Genomic DNA, 25,907 nt, shown 5'->3' on the forward strand with positions numbered 1-25,907 from the left:
TTAGGACTGTTCCGATGTCGAGGACCCTTCGAATTCTACCAAGGACCGAGTCCTTCGTTCAGAGAATTTTTAAGGATGCATAGCGTGTATCCTCAGCGTCCTCAAAGCATCCACAATCCTATGCGCACGTACATGAGTCTTAAAAAATGGCACTAAACGAGTGACATAACATTTGTGTTTGAGAAATATCCAGTAGCATTTTTATCGGTTTAATTACAGTGTAAAATATATGTGTTGCTAAAATTTTGAAATTGTGTTTATCAAGTGCAGCTGCAGGATGGTAGGTAAAGCTGCAACTGGTTTACACTGACTTCGCTAGTTAAACAGTAAAATCTATGAGAAGAAGAGCACAAACAGCAATACCGCGTCCATTATTGTTTTTGAAAATGTGGTGCGGAACTGAAGGCAGGACCTCTTCAATGACGCACACCTGCACACTCGCTAGACTGTTCCGCTGTCTGTTCTCCGAATGCTAGGAAGGAGTCTTGCTTAGCCTCTGTAGGACCTGACTTGGAAGGACCCATCCTACCAAGGAAGCAACCTTGACTTTGAGAAACAGCCATGGACTCAATCCGACATTAGAGGGACTTTGTACTAGGGAGCTGGCAGAGTGAAGTCCGTCACATGTCCAATCCGACTGATTCGGATATTTGCGTTTTCACATCTAGCCACATCTTACCTCCAGGTAATGGCTAGATAAGTTCTGGGAGTTAGGGAGTTAGGGAGCGGGAGCCTGACACGCCCGTTACCTGAAGCCTGTTCCGCACACCTGTGTCTCATCCTCTCATCATCTGCCTGCCTACATATTCGCCTTTTTCACCTGCGTCGCTATATTGATTTCAAAACAATGCTTGGGTGGGTAAATGAATCTAGTTAAGCCAACTAGTGGACACTCGACACTACAAATCTACTTTCTACTCAGTTATTTAGCGTTACCAGAGTGTTTAAGGTTGGTCGTAGCTACTTACTTAGCTTCATTCATATTTCAATCATGTTTAGCGATTTTAAAAAAGCTAGCTAGCTAGCTATCCAGCTGATGACTGTCATGCGAGATGACTGTCAGATGCGAGAATGAGGTAGCTAGCAGCTAGCTAGATAACAGTATCGAAACACGATTAACCAATGAATGGTCAACATTTCAATATTAACATCTCACTAACGCATACAGGATACACAAACTGATAGCTAGCTGGTGGACACTTAATTAGCTAATATTTAATCCATGTTTAGCGAGCTAAGAGAGCTAGCTTGTCAGGGCACAGGCAAGGACTCAGGCGCGGACCACGAGAACTCCAGAATCCAGGCGTTTATTAACGGACTCGTAGAACAAACAGGCAGTCCAAAACAGGCAGGGTCAAAATACCAGGAAGGCAGTCCAAACACAGTCAGGAATCAAAGCTGGGGACAGGCAGGGTCAAACCAGGTAGTCAGGAAGATCAGGTGAACAAGGCTGGACAGCAGGCAGGAGCAAGGTCGAAGAGCAGGCAGGGTCGATTCGGGGAACAGCGATCAGGCAGAAAACACGGCGGGAACAAGACAGGTAAAAGCACACTGCAACGAACTGGCAACAAGACAGAGACAAGCAGGGTAGATATAGGGCTGGGCTGATGAGGAGATGGGAAGCAGGTGTGTAAGCAGGCAGGAGGGGATGATCGGGTGGGCGGAGACAGGGCGGAGAGTGGGGCAGGGCTAGAACACAAGGAAAACAAAAGCACATGGACAGGGAAAAACAAAACACAATAGCTAGGGGGCGGGAGCACTGACATAGCTAGGCAATGTCACCCAGATGACTGAGATGCGAGATCGAGGTAACATTAGCTAGCTAGATAATAGTAGCAACACACAATTTACATATGAATGGGCAACATTTCAACAAGAATGATCATCAGACTAACACATACAGGGTACACAAACTGTTAGCCAGCTGGTGGACACTTAATTAGCTAATATTTAATCTGTGTTTAGTGAGCTAAAAGAGCTAGCTAGGCAACATTACCCAGATGACTGAGATGCAAGATCGAGGTAACGTTAGCTAGCTAAATAACAGTAGCAACACATGATTTACATATGGATGGGCAACATTTTAACAAGAATGACCATCAAACTAACACATACAGGGTACACAAACAGTGGGCAAGGTGTGCCCTTTTGCCTTTGGGCACAAGCAGTAGGTTTTGTATCCATCTTTCACATACCATGCCCAGCTAATGTCAAATTACCTCGGGGGGGAACTGTTTGTTTACCCAACCAAGCCGTGAGGTGAAAAAGGCTAATACCCCGCTGTTTTTTTGGTTCTTTGCCTGATTGTCTCAGTGTCTTAGTTGTTTTGTTCCTGCTGTTTGTTTGTAAGCCTGCTTTGTTTCTGCTTGTTACCAGCCTGACCCGGATTTCTCTTTTTTGTTTTTTTTTTTGGTTACTGACTTGGACTGTTTTTCTGACTTCGATTTTGCTTGTGATTTTTGGACTTGTCGTTAAAGAACTGCCTTTTCGTACTGCCCACATTGTCTGCGCCTGGGTCCTTTCCCCACAAACCCTGACACTTGGAATATATAATCTGGTATGGGACATATAGTATGGAGAATGTTGTGTAGTATGTAAGATGTGGTGCAATATGGGAGACACAATATGGAATATGTAGTGCAGTATGGGAGGCGTATTACAATATCAGAGATGCAGTGCCACATGGGAGATGTGGTTCAGTACATACTGTAAGTGCAGTCAGAGAGAGATGCTTTATTGCTCTGTCAAGCTGAGGATCTCAAGGGGGAGGGGAGGCAGTGTTTGCTTTTGATTCTTAATCAGATTTCACACGCTAACATCATGGTCATCCTCGCCACCTCTCCCTCTCCCTCTTCCTAGGAGAAGCCCATTGGCCTGTCTTTCTCTCACAATCCCAGGAGAGTGCCTGCTCTACCAACCACTTCCTCCTGAAAATTCAAATTCAGTGTGACTTGCTGACATTTGACATAACCTAGAAGCCTGGCATACAGTGTGCAACATACACACACACAGAATTCAGATAAGTGACAGATGAAAGGAGAGAGAGAGATGGGGTGAGTAGGACTCCCATTGCTTAGCCCTAGCAATGAAATTCAGATTCATGAAATTCATGAAATTCTTTATCGCATATTACAAATTCTGTTTCTCCTTTGAAGTTGAGGGGGCTATGGTACTTTCAACCTAAAGATTTCTCACCCTGATATGCACTGATAGACATTGTTCTATCCTGGCTTTTTTTTCAGATTTGTACAGATAGATATCTCTCCCTTTGTTTTTCTCCAGTCCATTCTTTTCTCCCCTGCTCTTCCTTATCCCTCTTCTCAGTTATTCCCATCTCCCCCACTCCCCCTACCCCCTCCTCTCTCTCTCTCCCTTGAAAGCAGGTCACACTGATTCAAACCATTTAATCCTGATTACTGCTTCAAAGCCTCCTCTGACTCCCCAAAACCCTAACACACTCATGCATTATGCAAGTGTCACTGAGTGTGTGTGTGTGTGTGTGTGTGTAAGAAAAAGTGGGGGGCAAGATTACATTCATTATGTCTCGATAAAACTGTAATATATAGTATAGTCACACATGAACACACACACACACACACACACATTCACCTAAATGGGTATGCAGAGGTTTATTTTGTAAGCCAACAGGTGAAAACACAATCACCATTAACACAAGGTTTGTAATTACTGATTAGTAGGGGGTCAAAGTTTTGATTTAATTCCAGCCCTGGGCACTATTCCAATGGAGCAACAATTCAAACCGTGTATGAGGTCTGAATCACAAATTGTGCATGTGCCTTTGTTGCATTATCTGCACAAAAAAATGTGCATGAGCATGGTTACAGGAGTGTAGGTGCAGGAGAGGGGGCAGAGGTATGAGGGTATAGGGGGTGGGTTACGGGTGAGGAGGTATGGGGAAGTTTGCACAAGCACAAACGTATGGCAAAGGAGTTACAGGTATGAGGCTATGGGAGAGTAGGTACAGGAGTGATGGTATTGGAGCATGGTTACAGGAGAGCAGGAGTGGGAGCGCAGGTAGAGGAGCACTAATGCTCTCACGGTCACTAATATCCCCACACGTCTCCCTTTCACTCACTCTCCCTCTGTCACTGTCTCACTCCCACATTAATACTTTAAACTTACCATTCTGCCTTCTTCACTGCTGCCTCTGAAGATCTAGCTCTCTGTCTGCACAATGCAGTCCAGCATGCACACTAATAATTGCTAACATAATGACTCATTTAAAAGAACTCTATTGTGGCTCCATCCCTCGGGGAGCAGCCATCTAGACAGCAAGGATGACAGTTTTCAAATAGAGGGCTCTGATAGCCAGTGTTTCTAGGCACATAGTAATAGTAAACTTCATTGTCCCAGGGGGGTGCGACTCCTCTGGGAGCTGCTCACAGTCCAAACAGCTCCACACGCAACAATGAAATCCTTCATTATGGCACAGTGGAGATACTCTGTTCCAGACCTCCAGGGACAGAGAGGCTTTAACTTCATGATGATTGCCTGCAACAAACATTCCCTCTTGTACAGTCTGCTTAACCTTGAAGATAACGGATATGCAGTGGGAATCAGAGCAGAGGGTAGAGGGGCACGGGCAGCAGAGGGAGGGATCACAGGGTATAAGCAGTACAGGAAGGAGGTGATGAGGGAGGAGAATCTTGGTAGCATTTAGCGCATGTCAGGTGTAAACTCCACAGGCAATGCACAGGGGACGGCTCGAGCAGCTCTGATAATTGTTATTTTTGATTAGGTTTTTGCCATTGTTCACATCTTAACTGTTGTGTTTTAAATTCCCCTCTAAATAAGATGCAGACAGCTTTGGCCAGAGCATAGACAGAGCCCCACAGGACTAATGACAGCCTCAGGGAGGGAGGATACAGAAGAAGGGGCAAAAGAGAGGGGTCAGAATTTTAAGGGGGAGAAATCAGAGTCCTGACATGGTAGAGATAGGAGTGGAGGAAGACTCAGAGCCAGAGGGAGAGGTGCAGATGGAAAGCAGGTCTCTGGGTGATCAGAGGGGCATAACCCTGGGAAACATTACACCGTTCCCTCTCTGCCAACTCCCCCCCTGACCCAATCTTCTCACTCTTGCTTCAATCTCTGCTCTCAAGTCCAAGTTCAATAATCATATTCTTCTGTAACACTTAGGGCATGAAAGAAACAAGCAGAAAAAAACACACACAAGGATTTCAAATGTCATGCAGTAAAACTGTTTTCGGTGGGGTGAGGTGTGCAGGATGATGGGATTCAGTTCTCTATTTTTTCACATTTCTCTCTTCCTATCCTCAGTTCACCAGCTCTGTCTTTCCTCCTGTCATCACACTCTTCTCCACACCCCCTATCCTTCACACTCCTTCCTCCTGCTACATTCCCTCCATTTACTTTTTCTCATTCCTCTCCTCGCAGTCTTTCAGCTAACAAGTGGAAAGCACAGACATTACATCACAAGAGGAGCTGCAAAACTGCAGTGTAAATCCTTGTGTGCTGAGCAGGCAGACAAATTGGGCCAAGGATGAATGCCTGCACACGTGTATGCCCCAAAAACGCCCAACACGTCTGTGCGGCAGGATCTGCTGTGCAGCGACAGCCACTATAGCAACACCACCCCGCGTTGTCGCTCCTCATTACTGTCTCTGTCACACCCTCGCTGCTGCTTTTTCGCCGTTTGGCTGCTTCCCCCTATCTTCCTCTACACCATCCACCTCTCCCTCACTCACTGTTCTGTCACAGCTTCAGCACTTTTTCATTGTCCCACGGTCCTTAGAAGACAAAAAGAAAAAAAAGCACTGGTAGCCTGACAAAGCACTGGTAGCTTGACAAAGAAAAAGGCTGGACATGGCTGGAAGCAGTCACCATAGAGCTTGAAATAAGGTCCTTTCAAAACCTGACAGCTGCTGTCAGACCTTACCCTTCAAAACCCTTCGAGACTATTCAATTTTGATCAAGACTGTAACATATTGTCAAATGACATAAATTAGTACATTACACTATAAGCTTAAGAAGTGCCATTTATGCTTTTAATGTCATTGATACGTGTTTCGTAATGCATTTAGATGGCTGAATTTAAGATGTGGCATTTTGTATAGTTCAACTGCCATGCTCCACCTGGGTTCGAACCTGAGCCGTCAGAGCCACTTTCCAGTACTCTGACCACTATGCTGCCCACTGCCCCTGATCAACGGACCAAGGCCGTGAGAGATCATACTGCGACCAGCCCACTGCACAAAGAACAGACACAGGAAAACACAACCAATAGGCCGACTAGCGTAGCCCACCAGTTCAAAAGAACTACAGGCCCAAGAGATTGATATCCCCAGCATGACCTTTAGGCTCCTTTATCAATCAGCCCACAGCAAATCCTTAATCAATACTGAGGGAGAATACGTTTGCACTGTGCAGGGCCAGAGCTGATGTTGGCGTTTCCCGAGACACTAAAGCCATACCCACCTTCAGAGTAACTGAGCCTCTCCAATTGCTCTCAAAGCAGCCGGAATGGCTCTGTAGGAATCTCAGCTGCGCTAAGGAAAGACTGCAATGATGAGGGCTTAAAAGCCAAATTATGTTTGCTTTCTCCTTACATGCACTAAACCAACAGAGAAAACCAAACACTGGAAATGAAAAATTAATTGGCTGCGTACAATGTGCACACCAAACATGAGTCTGAATATTTAACATGTTATATGAGGCAGAGGAGATGACAGAGCAGCTCCTAGCCAATCAGAGCAGTGGGGCTGCAAACAGTGAGGGACAGGGCTGGTGGACCCACCTTGACGCCTCGCACGCGGAACTCGACCAATGCACGGTTCATCTTGGCGGCGGCCGACAGCAGGTCCTTCCCACTGGCAATGACTTTGACCAGCAGGGAGTCATAGTGGGGCGAGATGACCGCCCCCTGGAAGGCTGAGGCACTGTCCAGACGGATCCCCATCCCCTCGGCACTTCGGAACACCTGTGGGAGAGGGCACAGCCATGTTTCAGACTCTCCATTCAAAAAGCTGGGAGGAAGCTGCCATTCATGTATTTAACCATATAGAGAATCATAAACCAAACCAAACCCCACCCAAAGAGAACCCAGCCCACCACCCAAAAACACTTGATCATCTCAAAGAGCTAAACCATCAGTTTTAGAGAGAGGGAGGTAGATAGAGAGGGAGAGAGAGACAGATTAGTTTTAAAGGCCCTTTATTAGAGTTAGTTCAACAAAAAGCACCATCCACATATCTACAAGTGAGGAAGAGAAGAAAAACACCAAACCCCACCAGTGTAAGAATCCCCCCCCAAACACACACACACACACAGAGGGGAACATCAGCTATAAACACAAAGGGTTAGCATTCTGCCTTAGCATGTCAGTTCCATGTCATGTAGTCCATTATGAGATATGTCTTCCCACATTTAAGAAATTAGAAAATGAAGAGAAATGACACATTCTTCTAGCAGAGAGAAACCCTGCACCTTTGGCAGTATGGCATGTATCTCATTGCCACAGCCTGAGATATATGTGTATTTGCCTCAATATAAATGAAATGTGCATTTTCTATACTTTATTTCATATTTTATTTATTTATTTTTATCCATTATTTCTCTGGTTGTAATAAGTAATCTTTTCTCTAAAAAGCTAATAATCATTTTGTATAATTTCATATTTATGTGAAAAATGTGCATCTCTGTGGGTGTGCCAGTAATGAGACAGAGAAAGGGGCAGGGACTATGTCTGGTAGTCTGGGTGCTGCCTCCAAACCTCAGGGCACCAAAACCTAGGGTTGGGTATCGTTTGGGTTTTTTCCGATACCAGTGCTAAAGCGATACTTTTAAAATGGTACCGGTACCTAAACAGTGCCTGAACCGATACTTGACCAGTGGCGTTTTTCCCCCAGAAGCATTGCACATGGCTTCGGAAGTGGAGGTGTGTTCCTGCATCAGGTATGTCTAAAGGGAAAAAAATACGGGAAGAAACCTAGTGCCTTAACAACCCTTTCGCACGTAACTTATTTTTTTATATTTTATATATTTTATATTTTTATGCTATGTAGCGTGCGTGTTATGTTACATGGTTCATTGTGTTTTCATTAGCGTTATTAAGCTTCTCAGAGTTTTCAGTTAGCATTTTCTATATTTTTAAGTTAAATTGTTAAATTGCTGTTTCCTCAAAGCTAAAATTAGCTAGAATTTCTCCAATCTAGTGTTCTAATCGTTATAAATCGAATCGAAATCTGTGTTGCGATTTGGTCCGGTAGATACCGGTCATATAGGAACGGTTTCGGTACCCAACCCTACCAAAACCCTTGTCAGAGTAGAGAAAAGAGACAAGCACAACATTAATAATTAAGACTGTGGTGTCAGTTCACACATGCACAGTATTCTGATCTATCAAACCTCTCCCCCCAACTCTTCCTCTGACCTGACTCTCTTCAAAGGGCTAATTCCTTGAAAGGCAATCAATGAAATTTAAAGGGAAGAGGGAGAGGAACGAGCACAAGAGCATCTGCAATGCAATGATGCAACTGCATCATTTGTAATGACTGACAGGCTCATCATTCTCAGCCTTTAGCTGATAAACACAGAATGAAAATGTTTTTTTAAACGCAACACATCCCGTCAAATCCGTTTAAAACTCCCCCTCTCTCTTGCTCTCTCTTTACCTCCCTCTCTCTTTGTCTTCCTCCTTCTCTCTTTCTTTACATTTTCCCAACTTTTCAAAAGAGGTGTGTTTTTTGTGATATAGAGGAGGATATTTTTCACAGGTTTAGTGACTGCCACACATTACAGAATGTGCCAAAGGTAATAAGCTGACTGTATGAGCTAATAGTGCCTTTCTCTTGGAAATACAGGAATACAGGAAAGACACAAAATTGTGCAAGCTCACTAATTACATTTTTGGAATGGTAAAAATGGGGATGCATGAATACAGCAAGGCCTATGAAGATGGACACTGAGTCAGTGATACTGTTTTAACTTTGAAGACAATGGTAATGGCCAGATTGAGGCTGCCTTTTACAAGATGACAAAAAATGAGCATGACTTTAAACTGAAAAGGGCCACGCATTATCTACTTTGCCAAATTCATGAGAACAACGCCTCCTCTGGGTTTCTGGTTTCTGAAAATGTACTTTTCTTCATTGTATTCTTCAGGTCTGTTTTTGGCTGCTGTTGCTGCTTTTGTGTTTTCAATTGTTTTCATTTTCTTTTTATTCCTTTATTTTTCTGCTCTTGAAAAGTGTGTTCTTTTGAACAAATGTTAAATGAAGAGCTTTTAAAAGTCAAAGTCTGTCCATTGCCATCTTTCTTCCTCTCCCTCTGTCTTTCCCTCTCCCTCTCCATTGCATTCCTAATCCCTCCCTCTCTCCCCGATCTCCACTATCCATGGATGACTTGGTGGGACACTCTGACCTCTATTCCTCTGCTCACCCAGAAACAGGCCATTTAAGTTGACCGAAAAGATGGATGAGCCAAAATATAATGAGGAGATGCATATTTATCTGAGGGCTAAAGGCCCTGTAACCCTCAGCTGTCCTTACCATGTGAGTCGATGTGAATCACTAAGCTCTGCCGCTGCTGTGCATCTGTATCAGTGAGCAGAACTTGCTGTGAAGCAAACCTGGGCCATCCCCCAAAACAGATGCAAACCACACCAAAGACATTAAATGTCCCTCTGGGATGTGTGGCTCTATGACAGCTCCAAGAAGGAAGCCGAAAAGCATCTGAAAATGTGAAATGCTCCAGACGTTTGCAGGGGGCATCAGCATGAGAAGAGGCCTGACTGTGATGGGCCTTCCATGTTTAATTATTCTACTTATTGACTTTTTTTAGTGGGTTTAATATTAACCCTAACGTCCAATCAGATGTCGATAAAATAATTCGGTTGACCATCGATTTTTTTTTTTCTGCGAAGCCCGAGGAAGTTTTAGCAAGCTTTTAGCCCACTCGTGCAGTTGTCAGAACCGTGATATGTGGGACGGCCTATTGACAAGAGCTTTCAGGATCTATTAATTTCAGCCCATTGGTTGCGAGCCTAATTTTCAAGTAATTTCCATTGAAAAAAGGCCATCGAAACAATTGCAAGGACCACATATCAGGCAAATGATCACTCAGGCCTTAACAGGGGAATTCATATCACCCTGCCTATTGTGGAGCCTGTAAGCCAGCGCTGGGTTCAGCCAGGGTACCCTCTAAGTGGAGCAGGCTGGCGGGTGGCCAGGATAATCTGCTGGTGCCATCCTCTCCTGGACCAGGGCTGACCCTTCACACAGAGAACAGTTGCCAGTAAACAACAAGAACTATAAAAAATACTCCTTTAGCCCTTATATCCTAAAGCCAAAGCAATACTATACCAACTTTCTACTTACAGCTTCCATTACAAACAGCTGACAAACTGATCTAGGATGAGTGTACCTGCACTCAGTACTACCCAAAACCAGTTTGAGGCTGAGATTGCCCTTAAGTGCTGATCTAGGACCAGATTCCCCAACCACAATTCCAACCTTAACCATTATAATCTGAACAGCAGGCCTGGTCCTGCATTAGTACTTCTGCCTAGAGCACTGTAACCATTTACTGTTACGCTTGGGTTGTGGGCAGTGCAGCATAGTGGTAAGGAGCAGGATCCGTAACCAAAAGGTTGCTGCTGTACCCTTAGGCAAGGTACTTAACCCACAGTTGCCTCATTAAATATTCAGGTATATAAATGGATAACATGTACAAAACTGTAACCTATGTAAGTCGCTCTCATAAGAGTGTCTGCTAAATGCCAAAAATGTAATGTAATGCTCCAGGAGGACAGAAAGTGCTCTTTCTTTATATACCCTGACACTTCCCCTGGAGGTGATGCTGGGGTGAAATATCTGCTCCAAGGAATGCTCACCATTCAGAATTTCTCCACAGCCATGCTGGAGATTAGGCTGTGCTGGTGGCTGCACATTATGTAACCTCCTAATTGTGACAGACGGGCAGACGGGAGGATGTAGACACAGGTGGGCAGAGCTCTCTGTTTGTCCACTGACATTCACAATCAGTTTGTCCTGGCCGCGGGGGGGGGGGGTGTTACTACTCGTTCTGTCACATACCGCAGCTCATCATAGGTCATGACATGTTGCTCGCGGTGGAGGCTGGGGGCCTCAGATGTGACCGAGTTCTTATCTTTAAAGGGCCAGGTTGCCTGCCCTCACCAGAATCAGGGAAAGTTATATCACCTTCTGTAACAGACAGATAGACCAATCTGTGCTCACAGTCATGCTTACTGGGTAATCTGCCTAAGCAGCCTGAGCTCACCCACAGGCACAGGTCCGCTGAGGCTGTCCGAGCAGCACCCAAGTGTGCAACCGCACAAGGGGAGGGAGCCGTGACAGCTGGCCAGCTCCAGGGACCAAGGGCAGTGTATGCATCACACACCGTGCCTCGGTGCAGACAGATTTGATTTCCTCTGGCACCCACGGCAGAACGACTGGAGAATGGCCAACACAATTTACACCCTCGCAATGATTGGCGCCTCAAGGCATGATTCATGGGCATCCTGAATTGCTCAGCGGCCGGGAATTAATACTCTAGTGTGTTACGTGCAAAATTGCCCAGTCTGGGCATGCTGTGAGTTGAACACGGTCCACATGAGGTATGTGTGTGTGTGTGTGTGAGAGAGAGCACACGCTCCCTTCTAGTGTGAGGTGTCTGCTCCTCCACAGTCACCATGGCAACCAGACAATCCAAGATGGCAGCCTGCCAATCAATCCCTCCCTCCCTCCTTCCCTCCATCTCGTCTTTCCATTTGCCATTAAACACATCATCCCCTCTTTCCCAAAGTAGGTCATTATAACTACATCATTCCCCAGCCTCTCTCGGTGTCTGTGAGAGCTTGGGCACAGTGGTATCTCTCTATTACCCTCCCATCCTCCCCCTCTCAGCTTCCTACTGCACTCTCACACCATTCGCTTCCCCTAAAGTTGCAGTTCACTTGGAGCGGTGGTGGCACAGCCGCGGTGTACTGAAAAATACATGATGCACTGCTGCCGAACACATCTGCAGCGCAGACCCGGGGCCCGTCTGGCCATCCTCTCCCAGGCCGAGAGAGAGGGAGAGCCTCCTTCTTCCTCCTTCCCACTCCCCCCATGTCTGCATTTTTATTATACCCTGGTCTAACTCCACACAACCCCTGCCCCTGTCTCTCCCCTTCCCTCCAGCTTCCTCTCTTTTTTGTTTCCTCCATCACTCCATCTGCCTTACTCCCTCCATTTCCAGCTCTGTTATGAATCAGAACAGGGGTTGCATTGTTGCACAGCGCTCTGCTCTCACCCCCTCTCCCTTCCTGGCTCTCCCATGAAGATGGTCTGGTGGCAGGAGTAGCATTAGTGGCGTTGCCATGGCAGTGACCCGCATCGTCTCCAGTGTGCCAGTAATTAACCCCAGCAGCACTCCACTTACTAAGTGGATTCGCTCGGGGAGAGTAAACAAAAACAGCACTGTCAGGTTCTTGAGGGTCCAAGGGAAGCGTGGTGACAGAGACTGTCAGGCCAAAAGCTCCAGTGCTTTGAAAAACAGCAGGGGCAGGGTTGCCCATGCTTGGCATTGCTGTGGGCAAGATTCCATCTAAAAGCAAATAGGATTCACAAGCCTGACTGCAACTTCTGTGCTGCCCAGCCAGATGCTGGCATGACCAGCATTAATGGTACGGGCCAGGAGGCCAGGGTTGGGCCAAAGCCCTACGGTGCACTGCCCGCGCAATCTCTCCTCATTATGGTGTCAGACACAGCTCTCTCCAAAGGAATAATCCCTTTTCTCCCATCTCTGTCTATCTTCCTCTTCCACTCATTCTTTCCTTCAGGGGGCCCACCTTTCCCTCCTCCCCCCATCCTTTGCTCCGTTTACCTCAGGGGACTCACATTCCTCTCTTTCTCCCTCTCTTGCCTGAGGATCTGACAGCAGTTTAGAAAAGCTGCCACCTGCAAAAAATTCTGATCGCATCTGCACTTTGACACCCCCCTCCCGACCATCTCCTCATTCCCCTATCCCCCCCTTCCACTCTCCATACTCTCCTGGAGGTCTCTGTTACTCCGGAGCACAAGAGCAGGAAGCCCGTCTGTTTGCCCCGATAACCCCCTTCCAACTCCCTTAGACCCCCTCACTCACACCGCATTCTGCTCCAGCACTGAGAAAGAGGGGTCCATGGGCAGGCGGGGCGGCTGAGCAAGCCAAGACAGACCCCGTCTGACAGAGGGAGCTGGGAGAAGGAGAGCGAGAGATGGAGATTGAAAGAGGTAGACTGAGAAAGGGGTTCTGGTGGACACCCTTCTTGGGAATTCACGACTAGCATGAATGGCTGTCATATGCAATGTGTGCATGATTGTTTCATTGTAATCTTTATGCATAATGAAAAGAAAGAAAAAAGGAAACACACACACAGTGGCAATAGTAACTTAGACGATAATTTATGAACAATTACACAAATATAAATGGTTATTTGGAGATTGTCCCCTTTCAACCTTTTCCTGTGTGGATAACAGGGAGGGTCAACAGTAGGGCTGCAAGTAACGACTATTTTGATAGTCGAATAATCTATCGATTACTGAAATGAATAATCGACTATTCAGACTATGAATCGCACAATTATTCAATGGCTCTTATTTATCTATCGGCTTTTAAATTTAGTTTGAGGTTGTTTTTAGTCATATTCTAACTAACAATAAAGACAATAAAGATGAGAACTTTATTCAAAAATACATCTTTTAATGAATGGTCAAAAGGACTAATTCAGTGAGGGCATCAAATTCTCCGGTGTTCTCTCAACTTGTGCACTCGGCAGCAACACTATCTCCAGCCATGCACGTCACCATGACAACGATGCAACGTTTAAGCAGGAATTTCTAAATAGCAGACAGACTCTGGTTTAACACTGTAAAGTTAGGGCACTGTAGCGAAGGGCGAGAGCAGTCACCCCACCCGGCCTCGAACTCGGGTCTACAGGTACCAACATAGAACTTTGCAACCATGGCCTCGCGGCAAGCCATCCCACAGCTAACACCATTTGTCAGTGTGACAGAGTGCCCTCACTACGGCTGAGTATGCGCTCTGACTGCCATAGCAACATGCCTGGCTCTTTGGCGTCGCGGTCAAAGCTGCAGTTTGGTACCCCGTAGCCCCGGGTTCAAGGGTGGGTGGGGTGACTGCTCTTGCCCTTCCCTACAAATGGTGTCAGCTGTGGGATGGCTTGCCGCGAGGCCATCGGAGGCATGCCCAGTGTGTCAGCCGTATGAGGGACCCCCAGGTTAGGTTGACCCCGGTGTGAGGGACCCCAGAGATGGGTGAAGCACCAGTGATTGGGGCACCCTGGGATGGGAGAAGTACGGCAGAGGGATGCGTGAGGGACGCCTCGGTGCGTGAAGCACATGGGCACGTTCCCTGAAGGGGAGGGCAGTGTGACGGAGTGCCGTCACTACGGTTGAGTATGCGATCTGACTGCTATACCAATGAGCCTGGCTCTTTGGCGTTGTGGTCAAAGTTCCATGTTTGGTACCCTGTAGACCTGAGTTCGAGGCTGGGTGGGGTGACTGCTCTTGCCCTTCGCTACAGGCACATTTGGAATGTGAACAGGATCGTTGTGAATAATAGGTTATTATTTGCTACACTGTATGTTCAACGTCATTAATAATTTATTGATCAAGAGAAAATGTATTTCAAAGTAGAAATCGTTACAGCTCATAACGTGAAATAACATGGCTTTTAACATTAACATTAGCTATGCTAGCTAGCTAACTAACTTAATGAGACGAGTCTTCATCATCCAGAGAGCCAACGTGCCACCTCTTCAGATGCTCGAGCATAACTGATGTGCTCCCATGCCAGGCAAGGTCTGGTCTGCAAATGTTGCAGTTCACAACCTTCTTGGCAAAGTTAACCCTTTCGCGTGTACGGTCACACCGGTGTGATTAGCCATTTAGTGTGTATGCTAAAATCGGTGTGATTAGAAAACTAGATAGATCACATAGTCTTTTAGGACACAGCGATTTAACATTAAAAAATATAGCAAATGCTAACTGAAAACCATGAGAAGCTTAATAACGCTAATGAAAACATAACAAACGATGTAATGTAATGCACGCGCTACATAGCAAGTTATGTGCGAAAGGGTTAAGAGTGAAATGCTGCCACACTTTTGAGGTCTTTGGTCGAGAAGGTGTTGCCACCTCTATTGTTCACTCCAGTGAAGCAACATAGCTTTTTAGTTTACATGTCTGAGCATTCCGAGTCAGCACGAAAAACACGCGCAATGACGTCACCAACTTATCAACAATTAAATTCGTTAGCAACTAATTTGGTCATCGATTTTAGTCAACTACGTCGATTATTCATTGCACCCCTAGTCAACAGGGAGGGTCAGTGTAACTATACATGAATATCATCAAACTCTCACAGAATAAAAGTTTCACTTATTTATCCAAAAGTGTTGCAACCAAACAATGTGCTAAAATCAATGTATCACTAATTAACTTGGCATGAAATCACACTTCAGTGCTATCATCATGATTCCATATGCTATATGATTCAATATGTTACTGCCATTTTGTGAAGCTGTTTGTGAACTGTTAATTTTCTGATGTTAAAAGTACATTATTACATATGCATGTCTTGTACTGTATTACTGGTTGTGTTATATTCAGGTGGACAAGGGCTATATATGTCATAGTTCTGATGGGGGAAAATGGAAAGTTCTCACCCCTTTCTTTGCAGACAAAGAGAGTCAAAAGGATTGTGCAGAGTACACTTGCTGGTGAAACATTGGCAATGTCTGATGGAATTGATAATGCGATTTTTCTAGCTATGCTGTTCTCCGAACTAACCACAGGTGATGCTGAACATGCTCCACCAATAATCTGTGTCACAATCATTCACTGGCTGATGCACTTAAGTCCACAAAGTCAGTCTCTGAGAAAAGACTCCGCCTGGAGATAAGCAGCATCAAAGAACTTGTCCAAACCCAGAAGGTTGAGCGAGTGCTGTGGTAAAACACAAAAGAACAACTTGCAGACTGTCCTACCAAAAAGGGGACATCAGCTCACCAGTTACTTAAGGCACTGAGTGAAGGACAATGGAAACTCGATTAAAACAAAAAACAAAAAAAAAAAAAAACAAAGTTTGTTTTGGAGACATACTCAAAAGAACTTAATATTAGAGTCCTGTTGAAACATACTAGGCTGTGTTCTGTTGTTCTGGTTTTGAAAGTCTCGGGCTTTAATCTGAGTCTTGGTAATAAATTTCTACCTGAACCTGTTTCTGCTGCACCATCTCCACCTGCACCTGCTTCTGCTGCACCATCTCCACCTGTTTCTACTGCACCATCTCCATGTCCTTCTGCTACACCATCTCCACCTGAACCTGCTTCTGCTGCACCATCTCCATCTGCTTCAGCTACACAATATCTACCTTCTGATTCCTCCTCTTACCTTTTGACTTTTCAGTCTCTGAGGGGCTGTTTCAGTAAATGGTATTAGCCTAAAGGATAAACATCCCTCGCTTATTCTGCTGTGTGATGGTGGCACACTTACATTTTTTTCAAGTGCATTGTGGGCTGTTTTACTATAAACACTGCAAAGGTTGCCTGCAAAAGCTAGCATTTAATTAACCCATTGACAAATGTGGAGATGATCAATTACATTTGCCACTGGCATTAATAATAAGCAGTCTGAACCTGCTGACTATATATTTAGAATATCTCTTAAGTAATGAGTATATTTGCATTTGTTTCTTGGTGTTACAGCTAAAGTTCATGAGTAATCACAGGGGAACCTGGCAAGATTCTGGCTAAACACTCTCATCAAGAGTATTTCTAACATTGTACACACATACATGCTCATACACACACACACACACACACACACACACACATACGCTTGCTTACTCACTCAGGCGATTCCCGTTAAGTCCAGTCCCACATGATTTCTGCACTCTGCTGGAAAACCGCAGAGTCAGGAGGAAAGGGAGTAGAAGACTTGGTACGGCACAGTAAATATTAACCAGAATTAGATCACATTACCATAGACGCACTCACCAGCATGAAGAGCGGAGACTGGAAGGAGGTGGAAATAAACAAATCACAGGCAGAGAAACACAGACAATATCATAAGAAAGAAAACAAGAGAAACTCACTTAATGGAAAGAGTCTGGCAGTGGCAGTAAAGAAATCTAAGCAGTATGACAGAAAGATGAATCTCCTACTTTCCTCTAGAGTAAAGGCTGCTGGGGTAGTGGCACCCCTGCCATGGAGAGGATGCATTTGTCTGCTGGAATAGCCAACCACAAACGCAAAAGCAACAGTGGGAGATTTCCAAAACAAACTACCATCTTCAGGAAGTACCATATAATGGCACAAATTTGGCATTTATGGCCGAGTGAAAAGTTAAAAACGTTCAGCTGAAATGAAGATTGAGCTTTTTGGACATGCTCACAGCACTGTGCTTAGCGTAAGAAAAGTGAAGCTTGTGTTGAGAGAAAACCCATGCCCACTGGGGAATGCGTTGGAAGCCAGCATGTTTTAAGGTTGGTAGATCGGAAGCAATTCAATGGGTGCTGGTGCCCTTGTTACAGTTTTCTTGATTTATATACACACATCTCCTGGAACTGTGCCTCATTTCCCAACTTATAAACACAATGTAGGTAAATGTGTTCACAAAAACATCAGGCAATCCCATCAAAATGAAATGCTGCTTTCAAAACCATGCTATAGCTTCCCAAAATGGAACTTCACATCCAAATAACACACGCAAGCCATCGAATTAGTAGACCACACTGAATACCAACTTATGCACAGCAGCCCGTGGTTACGAATTTTTATGGGGTATACAGTCCTCCTGAGATACAAAGAGAACACACAGATATAGTGAGACTGCTTTTGCTGTGTTTTTTACAGTATTTTCCCAAATTCCAGTACTGTAGGTGTAGCAGAGCTGAAGTGATTAGCTTGTGTGAGTCCTGCGTAAAGCCTTAGGAAGCGGGTAGCAGGTAGCCGAGTGGTTGCAGCGGCTACCTCACTCCCCCTGAGACCTGGTTAAGTAGTGCTGTCGCCGACAGGCTAACGGCAATTTGCCTTTAGCTCAACTGGCAACGACGCTGGCTTTAAGGGGTTGGCAGCGAGCAGTAAGAACCTCAGTTCGAAACTCGCTCGCTCGCCGACCCACGTAACATCATATTAAAACACAACGCAAGATACCACCCATTACATAGGCAGCAAAAAGTGGCAGGATGGAAATACTGCAATATCAATCAAACAAGCAAAAATAAAAGTAAAATCAGATCAAATAAAAAAAAAATCATTCAGGGTCTTGTTTCTGCTGTTGATCAGGCCAGAGATCTATATCATAAGCTGCGCTGTATTGTATGGCCCTAGTGTGGCATGGTGATGGAGGAGTTCCTGGGAGATGTGCTGTATTGTATGGCCCTAGTGTGGCATGGTAATGGAGGAGGTCCTGGGAAATGTGCTGTATTATGCGGTCCTAGTGTGGCATGGTGATTGAAGAGATCCTGGGAGATGTGTTGTATTCTATGGCCCTATTGCAGCATGGTGATGAGGAGCCCCTGGTTGATAATGGCTGCACAGAGCATGCTATTTCCCCCATGCTGACCAGGGACTTTGGCAATGGGGAAACAAGGCCAAACGCTTGGGGTGGGCTAAGAAATACCAGCATTTCACAGTGGATGACTGGAAAAAGTCCTATTTACTGATGAATCAAAATTTGAGATTTATGGCAGTAACAGAAGGGTGTGTGTAAGGAGACGAACAGGAGAGAGAATGATACCACAGTGTACCAAACAGTGAAACATGGTGGTGGGAATAATCAAGTCTGAGGGTGTTTTGCCTACTCTGGAGTTGGACACCTGCACCGAATTGACTACACCCTGATCAAGGAGATGTACCACTCCATTCTTCAGAGACATGCTATACTCCCTGGTTTGCATCTTTGTGGAGAAGAATTCATACTGCAGCAGGATAATGACCCCAAACACACCAAGAACTACTTGAAGACCAAAGAAGACCAAGGAGTCCTGACTGTCATGGACTTTCCTCCACAGTCACCTGACCTCAACCCCATTGAACATTTATGGGGGCACTTGAAGACTGAGAAAGCCAAGCATTCTGTGACATCACCAGAAGCTCTTTGGAACATTGTCAAATCATGCTGGGATAACATGGGTCATCAAGTTTTGCACAAACTTGTGGCGTCCATGCCAGCTTGAGTGCATGCTGTCATTAAAGCAAAAGGGGACATACCAAATACTAAGATATTCTGAAATTCATGTGTATTTTTCAAAGATTCAACTTTTCACTCAAATTGTTAAGCTGATGTTATCATTTGTAATGAAAAAAATTACATTCGAAGTAGACTAGTGGTCTCAGACTTTTGGACGCCACTGTGTGTGTGTGTGTGTGTGTGTGTGTCTCTCTCTCTGTCTGTCTTTATATACACTCAGTGACTACTTTATTGGGTACACCTTTCTAATACTGGATAGGACCCCCCTTTGCCCCCAGAATGGCCTGACTTCTTCATCGCATGGATTCAACAAGGTGCTAGAAATATTCCTTAGAGAATCTGCTCCATGCTGACATGATAGCATCATGCAGCTTCTGCAGATTTGTCGGCTGAACATCCATTCTGCAAATGTCCCGTTCCACCACATACCAAAGGTGCTCTGTTGGATGGAGATCTGGTCACTGTGGAGGTGGAGTACACTGAACTCATTGTCATGTTCCTGGAACCAGTTTGAGATGATGCATGCGCTTTGTGGCATGGCACGTGATCCTATTGGAAGTAACCATTAGAAGATGGGTAGACCATGGTCATAAAGGGATGCACATGGTCAGCAACAATACTCAGGTAGGCTGTGGCATTTAAAAGATGCTCAATTGGTATTAAGGTGCCTAATGTGTGCCAAGAAAATGTTCCCCACACCATTACACCACCACCTCCAGCCTGAACCCTTGACACAAGGCAGGATGGATCCATGGATTCATGTTGTTTATGCCAAATTCTGACCCTACTATCTGCATGTCACAGCAGAAATTGAGATTCGTCAGACCAGGCAATGTTTTTTCCGATTGTCTACCATCCAGTTTTGGTGAGCCTGTGCCCACTGTAGCCTCAGCTTCCTGTTCTTAGCTGACAGGAGTGGCACCCGGAGAGGTCTTCTGCTGCTGTAGCCCATCCACGTCAATGTCCGGCATGTTGCATGTTCAGAAATGCTTTTCTGCATAGCACTGTAATGTGTGGTTATTTGGGTTACTGTCGCCTTCCTGTCAGCTTGGACCAATCTGGCCATTCTCCTCTGACCTCTGTCATTATCAAGGCATTTTCGCCCACAGAACTGCCACTCGCTGGATGTTTTTTGTTTCTTGCACCATTCTCTATACACTCTAGAGACTGTTGTGCATGAAAATGCCAGCAGATCAGCAGTTTCTAGGATACTCAGGATACTGGGATACTAGGATACTGCCCCATCTGGCACCAACAATCATCCCAAGTCACTTAAATCAGATTTCCTACCCATTCTGATTTTCAGTCTGAACAGCAACTGAACCTCTTGACTATGTCTATGTGATTTTATGCATTGAGTTGCTGCCAGATGATTGGCTCATTTGATATTTGCATCAACAAGCAGGTGTACCTAATAAAGTGGTCACTGAGTGTATATGTATTGAGTGTATATATGAGATATATGTGTGTGTTGCAAATATTTGATTTCACTATCTTCATTTTCAAAACAGTTAACGATTTTGTGAAAACATTACATAATTTCTTATTGCTTTTACACAAAATGCAAACGTAAAGCACTACAAACCAGATTAGTTTTTTCATTTAAATGCTATCACTCCCATATTTATGTATGCATGTGTTTGTGGTTTGATTATTTTCTTACAAAATAATTCAATCAATAACCAATATCAAGAATCAAAAATCAGTACTCATGTTGTTAAAAAGGGAAAATATTTGTTTCATTTTGGTAGTTTTGGAGACTCAGCAACATTTATATCTGTTATATAATTACACAACAACCTCAGCTGACTTTGGATGAGGACCAGATTTGATTTGAGTTAAAATCAACCAATGTCATTTGCTCTGCACTTAACCTCACAGGTGTATTTTGTTACTGTAAAATGAGAAGTGGTATAGCAGGGAGAAGGAGGGTCATTATGCATGGTGGTATATCAGGGGGAAGGAGAAGGGGTCTGTATGGATGGAGGTATAACATGGGGAAGGGGAAGGGGAGACCATATGCATGGAGGTATAGCAAGGGGAAGGAGAAGAGGAAAAGTAAAGCATAAGAGATGTTTTTTCCCCACATCGTAATGCACAAGGCAATAATGCGGATGAAAATATGTGGCCAAACAGGACAGACTGGATGACCAGAATATAATTACAATAAAAATAATTACTATAATTACAACAACTCTTTGATCACTGGTGTTAATAAGCTATAAGGTAAAGGAACATGCATTAGGGTTTTACTGTGGTACATAATATTTGGGGTGTCTTTGTTTACGCAATGATAAAGACAGCTTTCCATTATGTGACATTGTTGTACTGTCATTGCGTTAATAGTTTTGAAAACATGAGATGTGTCTGAATGGTTTAGAAAACTAAACAGAGGGATTAATAAATTAATAAAATTAATAAAAGATTAATAAAAACAGAGGGTACTGTATACACAGGGCAACACCAGCAAAAATATTACTGTAATTACTATTATTATCATTGTTACCAAGGTTTTCAGCCCCTTGTGTTTTTCATTTTGTTTAATTATTTATATGCTTTGGAAATTCATAGCCTGTGTTATCTATGCCAATAAAGCTTGCTTTTCAATTAGAATTTGAAAACAGATACATACTTATATAGACATATACATATAAATGTAGACATGTGCATATAGATAGATAGAGAGAGGGAGGGAGAGAGGGAAAGAAAAAGAGAGGGAAGGCATGACAAATAGATAGTGAAATATGGAGAGAGGGAAGTATATATCTACGGGAAAATCTCGTTTGGAATAAATGTGTTAGAGAATAACGGAGCGAGAGAGGAAATAGAGACAGAGTGAAATGAACAGTGACAAACAGAGGGAGAGGGGGAGATAAAGCTATGGAGGACGGCAGAATTACTACCACAGAGAAAACAAAATGGAAAATGAGAAAGTGTAAAAATACATCAGTGTTGGGGAGCACTGGAGAATGAAGAGCCAGAAACAGAGACAAGACAGGTACATAGGAGAGAGGGAGGAGAGAGAGGAGAGACAAACAGGAGGGAGGGGGGGATAGAAAAGCAGAGAGGGAGCAGAGATGGAAATCACTGATTTGGGAGATGGACTAAGATACAAGAAATGAAAGCAAGAGGAGAGAGGAGGAGAGAAAAGGTGAAGATGGAGAGGAAAAGAAGAAAGGAGAAGAGAGGAGACAAGCAGAGATGGATAAGACAGAGGGGTTAAAAATGAGGGGATTCTTTGCTGAATTAGACAAATGTTATAGAGAACAGGGGGAAAAGATTTAATGAACTCACAAAATAGTTCCAAACTGCCGAATACAGTTCATAAGGATGGACCAACCTAATAAAGCTTTCCATTATGAAATGGTGAGCATGGAGAGAGAGAGTCAGAAAATGCAGCTTCAGCCCAAATCAACAGATAGGAAATTTCTGAATTGTTTGAGAGGGAGGAAGGAGAGGAGAGAGACCATGATGGTGACGAAAGTGAGGAGAAAGGAATGTGAGAGAGAAGATAGGAGATACAAGGAGAAGAGAACAAGAAAGAGACATAGAATACAAGGCAGACAGCTGACTGCAGAGTCTGTGTGGAGCTTGCTTAACCAGCTCAGACTCTCTCTTCACTCCTTATTCTAACCCCTTTATTCCCATGTTCTTCTCCTCTGTCAGCATGTTCCTCTCTCTGTTGCTCCTCCCTCCCCCTGACCCTTGGTCTCTCTGTCACCCTGATAGGAGAAGCAGGAGATAGACAAGGATGAGAGGCATCCATCCACCATCCCCGTGATGACAAGCCAGTGTCAATACTGTGGTGTATCAGGAAAACAAGCAAGCAAACAGCACATCTCAGATGCTTCGCCCATCCTGGCCTGACACCACATCTCACACACTATTCCCAGTCTGACTGCAACGCTGTTGTACTGTAGCCTCAGAGTGTGCATGTGTGCATTTGTGAGTGTGTGTGGGCATGTTGAGGGGGCAGGGGCGGCGCCTCAGCCCAAAACCCCCAGGACATGGCCAGTAAAGAGAAGATGGGAAGGCCGTGCCCCTTGAACTTGAGAGGGAACCTGTCTGTCATTTTGCAGTGAAGCACTTTGTTTGGGGGAACCACACATCACTGCAGGAGCCCGGGGCACGCACGGGGGTGTAAGCTGACAGACTGACAGATGTGCGAGGCTTTGTGTTTTAACCAGTGCAACGACTACATCACACACCTCCATCTGTGTTAGGGTATGTGCAATTCATGATTTATATCATATGAGCTAATCTTAGCGAGAGTAGTGCTTACACCACTCCTAATAATGATGATGATTATGATGATTATAATAACAACAACAATCACCATCAGTATAATCACAATAACAATCCAAGCTCTGATTAGCAGCACAGATCCGCTCCCCTCTGCCGGTGGTGCTCTACGTCTGTCTGTCTCTCCGACGGCAGAGCTACCAAAATGCATCAACTTCAACACCTCAAACAGGCACCCTCCACTCACCCCCCATGTGATATATCCTGGCCCTGGCCAGCCTGTGTCAGAATAACTGACGAGGGAACACAATGCTTTGTACCTCTATGCGGGCTGGGCCTCTCGCCCCACACTGAAATCACACTCTGTATTATACACTCTGTCTTATAACGCAATTCTGTTACCCAGGCACAGTGTATCCATTACCTGCTGTCCATATTTTATTTATGTGTGTATTCTGGCACCTCTGCGCTGTAGTACAGGTTGCAGGACACAGTGAGGCACGCAGCGCCCTCCTCTTTCAGCCCTGTTGCCGACATGGCACCCTCTCCGGCAAATTGATTCATGCACACTGAAAATTTTCACCTTTCAGAGGACCAGCTGCTCTTTGCTAATGGATGCAACACTTAGGGGCCTACAGGAGGGTCTGGCACCCTGTAGATGGAGGGAGATCCATCTTTATCTTTCCTCCTCCTCCTGCTCCTCCTCCTCCTTCCCCCTGCAGAGAGTGGCACAAGACAGCCACAGGACCAGCCCACTCTGTTCATTGATCTGTCCATCAATGCATCCGTAATGTATCAATCCTTCTCTGTCGGCCTGTCCCCCCAAACCCTCTCTACCTGCAGAGTAAAGGCATTTCTCCCCTGCAAAGCCCTCCGCCTTCACAGTGAGCCCCCCTCCATCCCCATTCCCAAAGCTCTGTCACGTTAGACCATCCCTCCATCTCTACCTTTTCATCTCCTTGTCCTCCACCCCCCACTCACCGCTCCCTCTTCAAACACAGAGGTCCTGTGATCCTGCCAGGAGTGCTGTCACTTGCATTCTAAAGGGTTCTTACTCTGGAAAAAGCCCCAGATTCCCAGTGCAGGCTGCTGATCCCCCTCCCCTCCCTCATCTATCTCGTGGTTGAAGATCACACACATCATCACTTATTCATCCAGCTCCCGAGTTTATGTTGTTTGTCCATGCATTTTTTACACTTTCTTATGTACTCTGATGGGGCTAAGAGTTCTATGAAAAATAAACAACATAACTGACAAATGGAAAGATGGGACCAAAGTACTCATCTGGAGCCTGTTGGAGTGAGGTAATCACTCCTCACAGGGCTACATGGCTTCCAAGACAACATGCACTTCTTTAAATATTCTCACCGTCCAAAAACTCCTTTTCTTCTCAATAAACCAGAGAATTACAAACACTTTGCATTATTATTAGTAGTATTCTTATGCCTCATTCTTTTAATATAAAGTCTGTTCTTTCTGCTTCCTGAGCACTTTGTAGAGGTACATATTTCTAAAAGTATGTAAGAGATGTAAGTCCTTGAAGCAAAAGGAAACAAAGGAAGAGAGAGTTTAGAGCTCTAAAGGGCAGTCGGAGGGTGAGCACCTCCGGGGCCCCAGAAGAACTCTTCTAATACAGAACTGCCTCCGAAACACAGCATACCTACACCCACTACCCCACATCCAGAAAGAACAGGCCTTCAGTCAGAGAATACAGCCCTGTGGTTAGACAGTATGGTTTTGCAGTCAGACACTACAGGCATGTGTGGTTCTGCAGTTGGACAGTGGAGGCATGTGGTCAGACAATACGGTCTTGCAGTCAGACAGCATGATCCTGCAGTTAGAGAGTAGAGGCATGCAGTCAGACAGCATGGTCTTGCGGTCAGACAGTTGACGCATGTGGTCAGATAGTAGGGTCACACAACTGGACAGTAGAGCGAGTGACGCACCTCCAGACGGCCTGTGTCAGGCTGGAAGCCACGTGCTGGGTCCTCGGTGGTCACACGGCACTGGATGGCACAGCCACTCACACTGATCTTATCCTGCCATAGGCCAAGCTCCGGCAGGCTCCGCCCCTCACACACCCGCAGCTGAGCATGCACCAGGTCCACACTGAGAGAGGGACAGAAAGATAGGGAGCATTAAACTGAGAGGGAGACAGAGAGAGAGACACGGAGGCAGAGAGGGGGAGAGAGAGAGACAGAGAGCAGGAGAAAGAGAGAGAGAGAAGGAGATGAGAGGGACATTAAACTGACAGGTAGACAGAGAGAGAAAAAAAGATAGAGAGAGAGGGAGATGGGGGAGGCGTGCGGGGAGAGAATCCTACAGCTACTCAGTATGAGGCCACAGCCTGAGGGACACGCACCCTGTGCTGCAAGAATGGTGATATTCAATTACACTACAACATATATTTCACCTACAGTACAACTG

The 25,907-nt window shown here is 45.1% G+C and overlaps 1 protein-coding gene across 1 annotated transcript in view; it reads right to left on the reverse strand.

Annotated features, from left to right (window-relative positions):
* LOC118791451 (pyruvate carboxylase, mitochondrial-like) overlaps positions 1 to 25,907 on the reverse strand; it is a 150,666-nt gene that overhangs the window by 71,310 nt on the left and 53,449 nt on the right. Inside the window, exons 9-10 of the mRNA XM_036548813.1 lie at positions 25,427 to 25,589; positions 6,776 to 6,958 (exon numbers count right to left, since the gene is read on the reverse strand). Coding sequence (XP_036404706.1) covers positions 6,776 to 6,958; positions 25,427 to 25,589 — 346 coding nt within the window. The remainder of the gene's footprint in view (positions 1 to 6,775; positions 6,959 to 25,426; positions 25,590 to 25,907) is intronic.

Source organism: Megalops cyprinoides, chromosome 16 (genome assembly GCF_013368585.1).
Source record: "Megalops cyprinoides isolate fMegCyp1 chromosome 16, fMegCyp1.pri, whole genome shotgun sequence".
Classification (NCBI taxonomy): Eukaryota; Metazoa; Chordata; class Actinopteri; order Elopiformes; family Megalopidae; genus Megalops; species Megalops cyprinoides.